Genomic DNA, 14,404 nt, shown 5'->3' with positions numbered 1-14,404 from the left:
CAAGAGGCAACAGGTGCTAAATCCAGCCACTTTCCTGTTTCATTTCCCTACAGTGGGAAGTGGTGTTTGATGAGTTTGTTTTAGATCCCTTGTCCAGATTCCACTTTCCTCTGCTGCTGTTGTTGCTCTTTCTCCCTCAAGTAGTGTTGTGGTTCTTAATCTCACCACTTTTATGATATCACTGCTCTAATGATGCCATGAAAACTATGGATACTCTCACTAGGTCAAGAAAAACAGGCATTTGATATGGAAACTATTGAAGGAAATTTAACAGATTCTTAAAGTATATCCTCACTGCAAACATTGTGTAAATTTGTGTTGCAGATCATTAACTTATTCCAGCCTGTATCATACTTGATGTTTCCCACAGTGTGCTGTGCAGTATCTGCATATTATGAAGTATCATTCCTACTTTGCTTGATAACAAAGCAGCAAATCAGTAATATCAGCCAGGCAGTGTGCTATTATTAGATTTCTCATTTGCACTCATTCATCATAGTGTATTTCTACTCTCAAAATGATTGTTTAATCTGTATTTTTATGTGTTTTGACATTACTAAAGCAAATCTGTGGGAAGGTTGATTTTGGAGCTAGTTTCCTCAGCATCCTGAAATGCCAGGGATTTTGAAGCCTTTGCTCCTGTACAACATATCCTGCCCCAAAGCTTTCCTCTATCCACCTAGGGTTCGTTGATTTCCTTTTCATTTCTGGAGACACTTTATTTTGCTCCTGTCCTCCCATTTCCAACTGTTACTCTTCCAGCTACTTTGATCTCCTTATCTTTTTAAGGGCCACAGGCTTTTAAAAATATAATATTTTGAGTGAGTATATAATCAAACATAAACACCTTTGAGTAGGATCTATCAATCCAAGGTACTCCCCCTTCTGATTCCACTATCAGTTGTTTTAATGCCTGAACGTATCCATGATAAGCTCATTCTAATATTTCTTGAAGGACAATTGGTGCATTCACATTGAAATCTGAGCGGATTGGAGGAAGATGGAATAATTTGTAGTTGCATGCAAGTGCATAGTAAGGGTCATGAAGAAAAGTAATATATGTGAGAATTGCTTTACATATCTCTCCTGAATAATGTGTTTAAATAATCATTTGGAATAGGAAGGAAAGCCTGTTGCTATTTATTCCAAGTGAATTTGTATAAATTAAGATTCCTTCATTAGAGCAAGGTATACAATTCACCTTTTCTTTCAGACTCCTGTTTTAAATAATTTTTGTGAAAATATTCCCACTTGGACATGTATTTAGAGAATGGTATCATCAACCCACGTGTCCTTCATTCCTGTTTGGCAGTTATCAACCAGTGACCAGTTGTGATTCTTTTCAACACCCACAGTCTGACTCTACCTCACCAAAATTGAAGAGCAAATCCAATGCACAATATCCAGTCATGCCTTAAAACAAACACCAATGTATTTTAGCCCATACCCTGCTGTTCTCCTCCTCCCTAGGCTTTTCATAATTTTGCCAGCCCATCTCTGCCCTTCTTTTCATTTTTTCTTTTAGTTCTGTTGCTCCGATGGATTGACTCTGCTGGAAGACATCCCATTAAAGGTCAGTGCTGCTTGCAACCAAGTCAAAGGGAGGAGACAGGCCAACAGCACCTCCTGCCCTGCCCCTCTTCCTCCACTTATTGCCCATGATGGCTATGGGTGAGGCCCTGGTGCATGTGAGGATCACTGTCCTGCAGCTCTGCCTGGGCACCTTGCTCTTCCTTTCTGGATGGGCCCAGATTGGGCACTCTCAACACCACGGCCCCCCAGAAGTAGTGATACCCTTGAGGATAACTGGCACCAAGAGAGGCACGAGACCCCCTGACTGGCTTTCCTACAGTCTGCACTTTGGAGGCCATAGACACATCATCCACATGAAGGCCAAGAAACTTCTGGTGTCCAAACCCTTCTCTGTGTTCACCTACACAAACCAGGGTGCTTTGCTTGAGGACCACCCTTTTGTTCAGAGTGACTGCTACTATCGTGGTTATGTGGATAGGCACCCAGAATCCCTGGTTGCTCTTAGCACCTGTTTGGGAGGCTTTCAAGGAATCCTAGAGATTCATGACACACTTTATGAAATCAAACCCAAAAGACTTTCTGCCAGATTTGAACATCTGGTTTATAAGATGCACAGAGAGAAGACGCAAGTCCCCCCATTGAGATGTAAACTAACAAAAGAAGAAATGGAACGACAACTGGGGCTTCAAAGGAGAGATAATTCCATTCTGAGGCAAAGCAGCTATGAAGGCTGGTGGACCCACAAATGGTTTCTTGAAACAGTTTTGGTTGTAGACTATGAGCGATTCCTTTATAAGAAAAGTAATGTCTCACTGGTGATAGAGGAAGTATTTGTCATTGTCAATCATGTACATTCCCTTTTAAGTACATTGGATGTTGATTTGAGTTTACTTGGAATTGAGGTCTGGAATGTAAAGAACCTTGTCAGCGTGACTAATGACATATCTAGACTCCTTGATGAGTTTTGTAATTGGAAGAGAACCAGTCTTGAATCTCGTATAAAACATGACCTTGTACATTTTTTGGCAAAACAAGATTTTGATATAAATCTTGGCTTAGCCTATGTTGCAACTGTATGCATTCCTGGTTTGGAATGTGGAGTGAATAGTGTCATGGGTGATGACCTGTTCGAATTCTCACTTACCCTAACACATGAGATTGGACATAATCTGGGCATGTACCATGATGTATGGATATGTACATGTGGGCAACGCCATTGTATAATGTCTGCAGAACAAACAGATGGCACAAGATTCAGCAACTGCAGTTATGCTCAAATGTGGGAAAACTTTCCATTTATGAACTGTATGCGCAATGCACCAAAACAAGAGAACATCTTCAGGGGGACTGGGTGTGGGAATGGTGTGGTTGATGAAGGTGAGGAGTGCGACTGTGGATCCCCAATTTTGTGTACAAATCATCCATGCTGTTCGGTAAGATGCACTCTGAAATATGGCGCTGATTGTGCTTCTGGCCTTTGTTGTGAAGACTGCCTGCTCTTGCCACCAGGTACAGTGTGTAGAGAGAAGGACAGTGAGTGTGATCTCCCAGAGTGGTGCAATGGCACTTCGCCCGAGTGTCCAGAAGATGTGTATGTGCAGGATGGAGTCCCTTGCATGGGTGGCGGCTACTGCCACGAGAAGAGATGCAATGCACGTGATGAACAGTGCAGACAGATCTTTGGCAAGGAATCCAGGAGTGCACGGGAGAGTTGCTACACAAAAATGAACAGCCGAGGTGACCGCTTTGGTAACTGCGGTCTCAGTGGTGACCACTATGTAAGGTGTAATACATCAGATTTCCTCTGTGGAAGAGTTCAGTGTGAGAATGTTGAAGAAATTCCTTCTCTGAGAGGTCACACTACTGTGCACTGGATTGACTTCAATGGTGTCACCTGCTGGGGTACTGACTATCATTTTGGGATGACGGTACCAGATATTGGTGATGTGAAAGATGGCACAGAATGTGGTACTGGACGTGTGTGCATCCACCGGAAGTGTGTCTCTAAGTTATTGTGGTCAAGTGATTGTTCGCCAAGGACCTGTGCTATGAAAGGAATCTGCAACAACAAACATCACTGCCATTGTGACCCTAACTGGGAGCCCCCCAACTGCACAGAAATAGGCCATGGAGGGAGCATTGACAGTGGTCCACCCCCTGGAAAAATAGTAGTGAACAAAACTGTGCCAGAGAAGTTCCCTGCTCCACTTATTTTTTTATTTCCATTTTGTGCTTTGTTTTTGATTTTGTTACTTTTGCTTTTGAGACGCACCTAATAAACACCACCTAAGAAGGAAGAGGGATATGTGCAACCTTTCCCTCACATGGAATAGCTGAGTGTTCAAACATACCCTTCACCTGGCAAAGAAGAGCTCAATGTTTAAACTTTATCTGAGACAGAACAGCAAAATTTTTGCATTTTCCAAAAATAATCCCAATCCTCAATGAAATTTCCAATGTATTACCATTGATTATCCTCGCAGAATTGTTATTGTATATGTTAGAAACCACTGTCAGAAAGGTCCAGAGATAATTGTTTCAGGATCATAAACATTCACCATTTAATACATGTAATTCCTAGCAAATTCCTATTTTTCATTATTTCAAGCAATGTTTTCTTTTCTTTTTTTTTTTTTTTTTTTTTTTTTTTTAGAGGGAGGTACTGGAGATTGAACTCAGAGGCACTCAACCCCTTGCCACGTCCTCAGCCCTATTTTGTATTTTGTATTTTATTTCAACACAATGTCTTACTGAGTTGCTTAGCACCTACTTTTGCTGAGACTGGCTTTGAACTCCCGATCCTCCTGCCTCAACCCCCCGAGCCCCTGGGATTACAGGAGTACTCCACTGCGCCCAGCTTGTTTTGTTATTTCTTTATGTTTACTGCACTGGGGATTGATTTCAACGCCTTGCTTATGCTAGACAACCATTCTACCACCAAATACACACAGCCCTGGTGATATATTTTTCATGGAAAGAATTCTTTGTGTTTCTTGAGCAAAGGCCTACTGCATGGATGGTTCATGTGTGTTTCTTTGTGTGTGTGTGTGTGTGTGTGTGTGTGTGTGTGTACTCAGCATCTCACAAATCAAAATCACCTTCCCTTTTTACTCTGCTATTTCACATGAAGAGAGGAAATACACAAATTGAACCTCTTTGCCAGTCCTCTATAGTAGTTTCTGCCCTTGGGGGAAACTAGTAAGAGACTGGATACCTGTGAGAACTGCTTGAAGTTTGCATCAAGATTGCCTGGGTTAGAGCTTTCATCTAGGCAACAGCAGTAGCTCTCAGTCTGCACATTATTCCTATGTATATTTAGTAACTTCCAAAAGCAAAAGTATCATCAGCCCCAGAGATACAGCAAAGACACCAAACAACTTACCCATGGAGTCCTGAGGTCTGGTTCTCTGAGCCCTCCCTCGGATTCCAGAGGTTCCAGCACCAATGTGGCTGTACCTGTCCTGAGAGGTTGGAGTCCTAGAACCACATAGCCTAATCCAAAGCTCTGGGTTTGAATATTCCCAACCTCTTCCTATTGATCTCCAGTCCTAATGGTGACAGCTATGCCTTCTACTTACTAACTTGTGGTTGTCTCAGGGATGTGGTTTCTCATTTTGTGACTGAATTTAAAAAAATTTTTTTTAGTTGTTGGACCTTTCATTTTATTCATTTATTTATATCCGGTGCTGAGAATGGAGCCCAGTGCTTCACACATGCTAGACAAGCACTCTACCACTGAGCCAGAATCCCTTGGTATGATGAAGAACACAGGGAGGAGTCAGACATCAGAAGATTTGAATGTTTTCACCACTGCTCTTTATGCTATGGGAAAATGACCTAAACCTAGGGAGAACAGGACAACAGCACTTGCCACTCAACTCCTCTGTAACTTTGATTATAAAATAGAAAGAAGAAGATATTTACAATTGTATGTAAGATGCAATAAGTCTCAGTAAGTTACATTTTCTCTGGGTAAAAAGACCTGGAGAACTCGAATTAAACCTTAAAAACCATTCTTTGAGGTCATCAGAGAGCTGGGGAGGCAAGGAGGACACAAAGAACTGAGAGTTCCAACTGGAACACAATTCTGAAGTGAGTTGAGTATCATTGACAGTGTTCTTTTCTCTGGAGCACAGTGGATGCTGGATGTGAATTGAGGATGAGGTTTGGCTCAGTCAGAGCACAGGAACTCTGTTGAGAAGCAGAGGAACTCCAGTCCTCTGAGTTACTTCCCAGGATGGCATTCATAAATTAGACATTTGTGGGACTTCAACTTGTAATCATTTTCCCCCAAGGCCCATCTGCCAAATTTGAGGGCATGTTATATTTTGGACCCAAGACACAGTAAATGTGCCTTGCCTCAAGTACACTCAGTTTCTCCATTAAGACACTTTCTGGATTCTGAACTTTCATTTAGCAAAGGGCTGAAGAACCTAGTCTGTGAACCTTTGGATGGTAGATTATTCCCATTATCCTTCAAAGTTGAGCAGCTAGTGTCCTGTACACTCCCAACAAAAATCTAGCAGGCCCATATCTGAGCAATGTCATATAATTAAAGACTCATCCAACATTTATTGAAACTTTGCTCACCTCTTACCTAGCTTAATCCATGCTCCTTAGTCCATCTTCACAACATAGGAAATGGGAAATCTGCAGTGGAGCCACTTGGTGATTCACAATTGCCAGCTTACAGCAAAATAGTTCTATACTTGCTGCTATGGTTTAAATGTCTGTTCCAATACTCATATTAAAATTTCATTGTCACTGTGATAAATTGGGAGGTGAGTCTGAGGTGTTTAGGCAGGGCCGTCATGAAAGATTAAGGCTCTCATTATGGGAGTGGGTTAGTTTTTACAGGATTGCCTTTCTCATAAAAGCAAGCTCTTCTCTTTCATGCATCTTCTCTTGTCCTGCCTATCTGCCATCATCAAATGATGCACCAGGAAGTCCTCATCACATGCAGACCCTCAGTCTATGAGTTCATAGCTTTCAGAACCATGAGCAATAAACTTATTTTCTTTGTAAATTACCCAATGTGTAGTATTATATTATAGGAGGAGAAAACAGGCTAAAATACATGCTAAAAGAAAAAACATGACTTATTATCAGAGTAAAAATGGAAGAAATAAGGAGATAGAAGAGCAAACTCTTAGGAAGTGCCAAAATGATCAAGAGTGTAGAGAAATAGTACATGAGTTTATGACTATGATTAATGTATCTTAAAATAGGAGAAAATGTACAAAATGTAAGAAAATAGTAGCATCTTCTCAGTGAATTAGAAATTATCTAATCGATATTTCCAAACTAAAAATTATTAATATAAAAAATGCAGTAGATGGTTTGAACAGTTGATTGGACAGTCAGATATACAAGATTACTTAACTAGAAGCAAGGTCAGTGGGAAAATGCCCATAGTGAAGCATCCTAAAAAGGACCATGGAAACAAGAAGGTAACAGGTGTATGAAACATGTAAAAATTATAAGTTTCCTAGTATTCCAGTGCACAGAAAGGGAAAGAGAATTTGACACATGTTCCAAAGAGCTGTTTGTCAGTGTTCTTTTTGAAATGGAAGCAAGATTTCATCCCATTGCTCCACACTGGATTATGTATTTCTCAGAAACATTATTAGCTTTGCTTCTTTCTCTTCTTCAGATTGTTTCCTCTCTAAAGATCTATCTTCAAGTTTGCTCATTTTTCTTTGCTTATTAAAATCTCCTGATCTCCTTTATGATTTAAAAAAAATTTCCCCACATCCTTGCCAACATTTATTGTTACTTGTATTCTTGATAATTGCTATTCTGACTGGAGTGAGGTGAAATCTCAGTGTAGTTTTAATTTGCATTTCCCTAATTGCTTCATTTTAGAACATATTTTCCATACTTTTTTGACCATTTGTATTTCTTTGTCTGTGAAGTGCCTGTTCAGTTCCTTTACCTGTTTAATGATTGGGTTATTTGGTTTTTTGGGTGTTAAATTTTTGAGTTCTTTGTATATCCTGTAGATTAAGGCTCTATCTGAGGTGCTGGTGGCAAAGATTTTCTCCCATTGTGTATGCTCTCTGTTTACTTTCTTGATTATTTCCTTTGCTGTGAGGAAGATTTTTATTTTTTTTTCCATCCCATTTGTTGATGTTTGATTTTACTTCTTGCACTTTAGGAGTTTTATTGAGGAGGTGTGTTCCTGAGCCTGCATGATGGAGATTTGAGCCTAGTTTATCTTTTAGGAGGCACAGGGTCTCTGGTCTACTACCCAGGTCCTTGATCCACTTTGAATTGAGTTTTGTGCAGGATGAGAAATATGTATTCAATTGTAGTCTGCTATATATGTATTTCCAGTTTCCCAACACCATTTGTTGAAGAGGCTATCTTTTCTCCAATATATGTTCATGACGCCTTTGTCTAGTATGAGATAATTGTATTTATGTGGGTTTGTCTCTTGTCTTCTATTCTGTTCCATTGGTCTTCATGTCTATTTTGGTGCCAGTACCATGCCATTTTTATCACTATAGCTCTGTGGTATCATTTAAGGTCTGGTATTATGACGCCTTCTGCATTATTTTCTTGGTAAGGATTGTTTTGGCTACTCTGGGCCTCTTATTTTTCCAAATGAATTTCATGATTGCTTTTTTTATTCCTATAAAGAATGTCGTTGGAATTTAATAGTAATTGCATTAAATCTGAATAGAGCTTTTTGGTAATATGGCCATTTTGACAATATTAATTCTGCCTATCCAAGAACATGTGAGATCTTTCCATTTTCTAAGGCCTTCTTCAATTTCTTTCTTTAGTGTGCAGCACTTTTCTTTTTTTTTTTTATTGTAAACAAATGGGATGCATGTTGTTTCTCTGTTTGTACATGGCGTAGAGGCATTCCATTTGTGTAATCATAAATTTACATAGAGTAATGTTGTTTGATTCATTCTGTTATTTTTTCCCGTCCCCCACCCCTCCCACCCCTCTTTACCCTCTATACAGTAGTTCCTTCCTCCATACTTGCCCCCCTCCCTAACCCTAACTCTAACCTTAACACTAACCCTTCCCTCCCCCCCATTATGTGTCATCCTCCACTTATTAGCGATATCATTCGTCCTTTGGCTTTTTGAGATTGGCTTATCTCACTTAGCATGATATTCTCCAATTTCATCCATTTGCTTGCAAATGCCATAATTTTATCTTTCTTTATGGCTGAGTAATATTCCATTGTATATATATACCACAGTTTCTTTATCCACTCATCAATTGAAGGGCATCTAGTTTGGTTCCACAGTCTGGCTATTGTGAATTGAGCAGCTATGAACATTGATGTGGCTGTATCTCTGTAGTATGCTGATTTTAAGTCCTTTGGGTATAGGCCGAGGAGTGGGATAGCTGGGTCAAATGGAGGGTCCATTCCAAGTTTTCTAAGGAATCTCCACACTGCTTTCCAGAGTGGCTGCACTAATTTGCAACCCCACCAGCAATGTATGAGTGTACCTTTCTCCCCACATCCTCGCCAACACCTGTTGTTGCTCGTATTCTTGATAATCACCATTCAAATTGGGGTGAGATGGAATCTTAGGGTGGTTTTGATTTGCATTTCTCTTATTACTAGAGATGTTGAACATTTTTCCATATGTTTGTTGATTGCTTGTAGATCTTCTTCTGTGAAGTGTCTATTCATTTCCTTAGCCCATTTGTCGACTGGATTATTTGAATTCTTGGAGTAGAGTTTTTTGAGTTCTTTATAGATTCTGGAGATTAGTGCTCTATCTGAAGTATGATTGGCAAAGATATTCTCCCACTCTGTAGGCTCTTTCTTCGCCTTGCTGATAGTTTCCTTTGCTGAGAGAAAGCTTTTTAGTTTGAATCTATCCCAGTGGTTGATTCTAGCTTTTATTTCTTGTGCTATGGGAGTCCTGTTAAGGAAGTCTGATCCTAGACCAACAAGGTGAAGATTTGGACCTACTTTTTCTTCTATAATCTGCAGGGTCTCTGGTCTGATTCTGAGGTCCTTAATCCATTTTGAGTTTAGTTTCGTGCATGGTGAGAGATATGGGTTTAGTTTCATTCTGTTGCATATGGATTTCCAATTCTCCCAGCACCATTTGTTGAAGAGGCTATCTTTTCTCCATTGCATATTTTTGGCCCCTTTGTCTAGTATGAGAAAATTGTATTTATCTGGGTTTGTGTCCGTGTCCTCTATTCTGTACCATTGATCTACCTTTCTATTTTGGTACCAATACCATGCCGTTTTTGTTACTATTGCTTTGTAGTAGAGTTGAAGATCTGGTATTGCAATACCCCCTGTTTCACTCTTCCTGCTAAGGATTGCTTTAGCTATTCTGGGTTTCTTATTCTTCCAGATGAATTTCATGATTGCTTGCTCTATTTCTGTAAGGTACGTCATTGGGATTTTAATTGGAATTGCATTGAATTTGTATAGCACTTTAGGTAGTATGGCCATTTTGACAATATTAATTCTTCCTATCCAAGAACATGGAAGATCTTTCCATCTTCTAAGGTGTTCTTTAATTTCTTTCTTTAGTGTTGTATAGTTCTCATTGTAGAGGTCTTTCACCTCTTTTGTGAGATTGATTCCCAAGTATTTTATTTTTTTCGAGGCTATTGTGAATGGGGTAGTTTTCCTAATTTCTCTTTCTGAAGATTCATCACTTATGTATAAAAATGCGTTGGATTTATGGGCATTGATCTTGTAACCTGCTACTTTACTGAATTCACTTATGAGTTCTAAGAGTTTTCTGGTGGAATTTCCAGGTTCCTCTAAATATATAATCATGTCATCAGCGAACAGGGATAGTTTGAGTTCTTCTTTTCCAATTTGTATCCCTTTAATTTCTTTGGTTTGTCTAATTGCTCTGGCCAGAGTCTCAAGAACGATGTTGAATAGAAGTGGTGAAAGAGGGCATCCCTGCCTTGTTCCAGTTTTTAGGGGGAATGCTTTCAGTTTTTCACCATTTAGAATGATATTAGCCATGGGCTTAGCATAAATGGCCTTTACAATGTTAAGGAATGTTCCCACTATCCCTATTTTTTCTAGTGTTTTGAGCATGAAGGGGTGCTGTATTTTATCAAATGCTTTTTCTGTATCTATTGAAATAATCATGTGATTCTTGACTTTAAGTCTATTAATATGGTGAATTACGTTTATTGATTTCCTGATGTTGAACCAACCTTGCATCCCTGGGATGAAACCCACTTGGTCATGGTGCACTATCTTTTTAATATGTTTTTGTATGCGATTTGCTAAAATTTTGTTGAGAATTTTTGCGTCGATGTTCATTAAGGATATTGGTCTGAAATTTTCTTTCCTTGATGAGTCTCTGTCTGGTTTAGGTATCAGTGTGATATTGGCTTCATAGAATGAGTTTGGGAGGGTTCCCTCCTCTTCTATTTTATGGAATACTTTGAGAAGTATTGGAATGAGCTCTTCTTTAAAGGTTTTGTAGAATTCGGCTGAGAACCCATCTGGTCCCGGACTTTTCTTTGTTGGTAGGCTTTTGATGACTTCTTCTATTTCAGTACTTGAAATTGGTCTATTTAAGTTGTTTATGTCCTCCTCGTTCAGTTTAGGCAATTCATATGTCTCTAGAAATCTGTTGATGTCTTCAAAATTTTCTATTTTGTTGGAGTATAGATTTTCAAAATAGCTTCTAATTATGTTTTCTATTTCAATCCTATCTGTTGTGATATTTCCTTGTTCATTCCGAATTTTAGTGATTTGGGTTTTCTCTCGTCTTCTCTTTGTTAGTGTGGCTAAAGGTTTATCAATTTTGTTTATTTTTTCGAAGAACCAACTATTTATTTTGTCAATTTTTTGTACTGTTTCTTTTGTTTCAATTTCATTGATTTCAGCTCTGAGTTTAACTATTTCCTGTCTTCTACTACTTTTGGTGCTGTTCTGTTCTTCTTTTTCTAGGGCTTTGAGCTGTAGTGTTAGGTTGTTTATTTGTTGAGTTTTACTTCTTTTATTAAATGCGCTCCATGAAATAAATTTCCCTCTAAGTACTGCTTTCATAGTGTCCCAGAGATTTTGATATGATGTTTCTTTGTTCTCATTTACCTCTAAGAATTTTTTAATTTCCTTCCTAATATCTTCTGTTATCCATTCATCATATAATAGCATATTGTTTATTCTCCAGATGTTGGAATAGTTTCTGTGTTTTACTCTTTCATTTATTTCTAACTTCAATCCATTATGATCTGATAGAATACATGCTAGTGTCTCTATCTTCTTGTATTTGCTAACATTAGCTTTGTGGCATAATATATGGTCTATTTTACAGAAAGATCCATGTGCTGCTGAGAAGAAAGTGTATTCGCTCTTGGTTGGATGGTATATTCTATAAATGTCCGTTAAGTCTAAATTATTGATTGTGTTATTGAGATCTATGGTTTCTTTGTTCAATTTTTGTCTGGAAGATCTGTCCAGTGGTGAGAGAGGCGTGTTAAAATCACCTAGTATTATTGTGTTATGGTCTATTTGGTTTCTGAAATTGAGAAGGATTTGTTTGACATACATGGATGAGCCACTGTTTGGGGCATAGATGTTTATGATTGTTATATCTTGCTGATTTATGCTTCCCTTAAGCAGTATGAAATGACCTTCTATATCCCTTCTGACTAACTTTGGCTTGAAGTCCACATGATCGGAAATGAGGATGGCTACTCCAGCTTTTTTGCTGACTCCATGTGCATGGTATGTTTTTCCCCATCCTTTCACCTTTAGTCTATGGGTATCTTTTTCTATGAGGTGAGTCTCTTGCAGGCAACATATTGTTGGATCTTTCTTTTTAATCCAATCTGCCAGTCTATGTCTTTTGATTGATGAATTCAGGCCATTAACATTCAGGGTTATTATAGAGATATGATTTGGTTTCCCGGTCATTTGGTTCATTTTTTAAATTTTATTTATTTATTTGTTTGACATAACTTGTTTCCTCCTTTATTTGACAATTCCTTTAGGATAATTCCTCCCTTTGCTGATTTGCTTCTTTGTTTTTCATCTCTTCCTCATGGAATATTTTGCTGAGAATGTTCTGTAATGCTGGCTTTCTTTTTGTAAATTCTTTTAGCTTTTGTTTATCATGGAAGGATTTTATTTCATCGTCAAATTTGAAGGTAAGTTTTGCTGGGTATAAGATTCTTGGTTGGCATCCATTTTCTTTCAGGGCTTGAAAAATGTTGTTCCAGGCCCTTCTAGTTTTTAGGGTCTGGATTGAAAAATCTGCTGATATCTGTATTGGTTTCCCCCTGAATGTAATTTGGTTCTTTTCTCTCACAGCCTTTAAAATTCTGTCTTTATTTTGTATGTTAGGTATTTTCATTATAATGTGCCTTGGTGTGTGTCTGTTGAAATTTTGTGTATTTGGAGTCCTATAAGCCTCTTGAACTTGATTTTCCATTTCATTCTTCAGATTTGGGAAATTTTCTGATATTATTTCATTGAATAAATTGTTCATTCCTTTGGCTTGTTTCTCTAGGCCTTCCTCAATCCCAATAATTCTTAAATTTGGCCTTTTCATGATATCCCATAGTTCTTGTAGATTCTGTTCATGATTTCTTACCATCTTCTCTGTTTGTTCAACTTTGTTTTCAAGGTTAAATATTTTGTCTTCAATGTCTGAGGTTCTGTCTTCCAGGTGTTCTATCCTATTGGATATGCTTTCTATGGAGTTCTTAATTTGGTTTATTGTTTCCTTCATTTCAAGGATTTCTGTTTGTTTGTTTTTCAATATCACTAACTCTTTATTGAAATGATCTTTTGCTTCCTGTATTTGCTCTTTTAATTGCCGATTGGTGCGATCATTCAATGCTTGCATTTGCTCTTTCATCTCACCGTTTGCTTCTCTGATCATTTTAATTATGTACATTCTGAACTCCTTTTCTGTCATTTCTTCTGCCATGCTGTCATTGGGTTTTATTGATGTAACATCTAGATTTGTTTGCAGCATTTTCTTTCCTTGTTTTCTCCTATTGTTCAGGTTTCAGTGGACCGCTGAGATATTGCAGATTTCCTCTATTGACTTACAATGTCCCTGAAGATTTCTATATATATCCCCCCTTAGACTTCAGTAGGCTGAAGTCTTAGAGGAAGTTGATAATGCGATGCAACACAAGGAAGCTCCCTCTCTAGGAGTGGTGGCCTTCAGGTGGGGTATAATCCCTGCTAGTGGGCAGAGGTGCCTCCACTTGTTATCCAATGGTCATCCAAAGGGGACCTAGGCTGCGGGCTGAGGCATGGCCTATTTGGGCCTGAGACTCTGGTTTTACCGTCCTTGTGGGGAAACCTCACCCGGCAGGGAAGACTCACCCGGTGGGGAGGTCTCGCTGGTCAGTTCCCTCCTAGAGGTTCCCCTCAATTTACAGCTACCGCCTGGGCTGGGCTGCCTTCCTCTGCAAAGTTCCCAGGGGCCCGGCCCTACCTCCTGGGCCTGGGAGCCTCACCCTTCGCAGATGAATCTCCTTAGGCTGCCCCTCCTCAGAGAATCTGCCCGCAGGTCTGGAACCTTCACTTCGCCCTAAGCCTGTCTCTGTGCGGCTCTTCCACCAAGAAGCCTCCTAGATCCTGGGACCCTGCTCTGCACCTAATCGCCTGGCTATGCGGCCCCTCCTCTGAGCAGCCACCTGGGGCCCCGTACAATCGTTCTGAGTCCCAGAGACCCGCCATACGCCTCTTCCTCCAGACAGCCGCCCAGTATTCCTGTGCGGTCACTAGGAGTCCAAGAAACTCACTGCGTGCCTCCACCTCCCACCAACCACCCGTAGCCCTGGGCAATCAATCATTCCGAGTCGACGTGACCCTCCCCGTTCCTCCTCCTTCTCCAGATAACCCCCCAGGTGTTCAGGAGCGGTCGCTCTGAGTGGCTCTGAA

General features: G+C 39.6%; 1 protein-coding gene across 1 annotated transcript; it reads left to right on the top strand.

Annotated features, from left to right (window-relative positions):
* Positions 1 to 1,661: 1,661 nt before the first annotated feature.
* Positions 1,662 to 5,690, top strand: LOC306662173 (disintegrin and metalloproteinase domain-containing protein 25-like; the record flags this gene model as incomplete). The annotated part of the gene is made up of 2 exons (XM_079141731.1): positions 1,662 to 3,701; positions 5,670 to 5,690. The coding sequence occupies 2 exons, from the start codon at positions 1,662 to 1,664 to the stop codon at positions 5,688 to 5,690; spliced, it is 2,061 nt and encodes a 686-aa protein (XP_078997857.1).
* Between the last annotated feature and the right edge of the window lie 8,714 nt (positions 5,691 to 14,404).

Source organism: Sciurus vulgaris, assembly GCF_902686455.1.
Source record: "Sciurus vulgaris genome assembly, chromosome: 5".
Classification (NCBI taxonomy): domain Eukaryota; kingdom Metazoa; phylum Chordata; class Mammalia; order Rodentia; family Sciuridae; genus Sciurus; species Sciurus vulgaris.
Note: the sequence above shows the minus strand (reverse complement) of the source record. Positions and strands in the feature narration are given on the sequence as shown.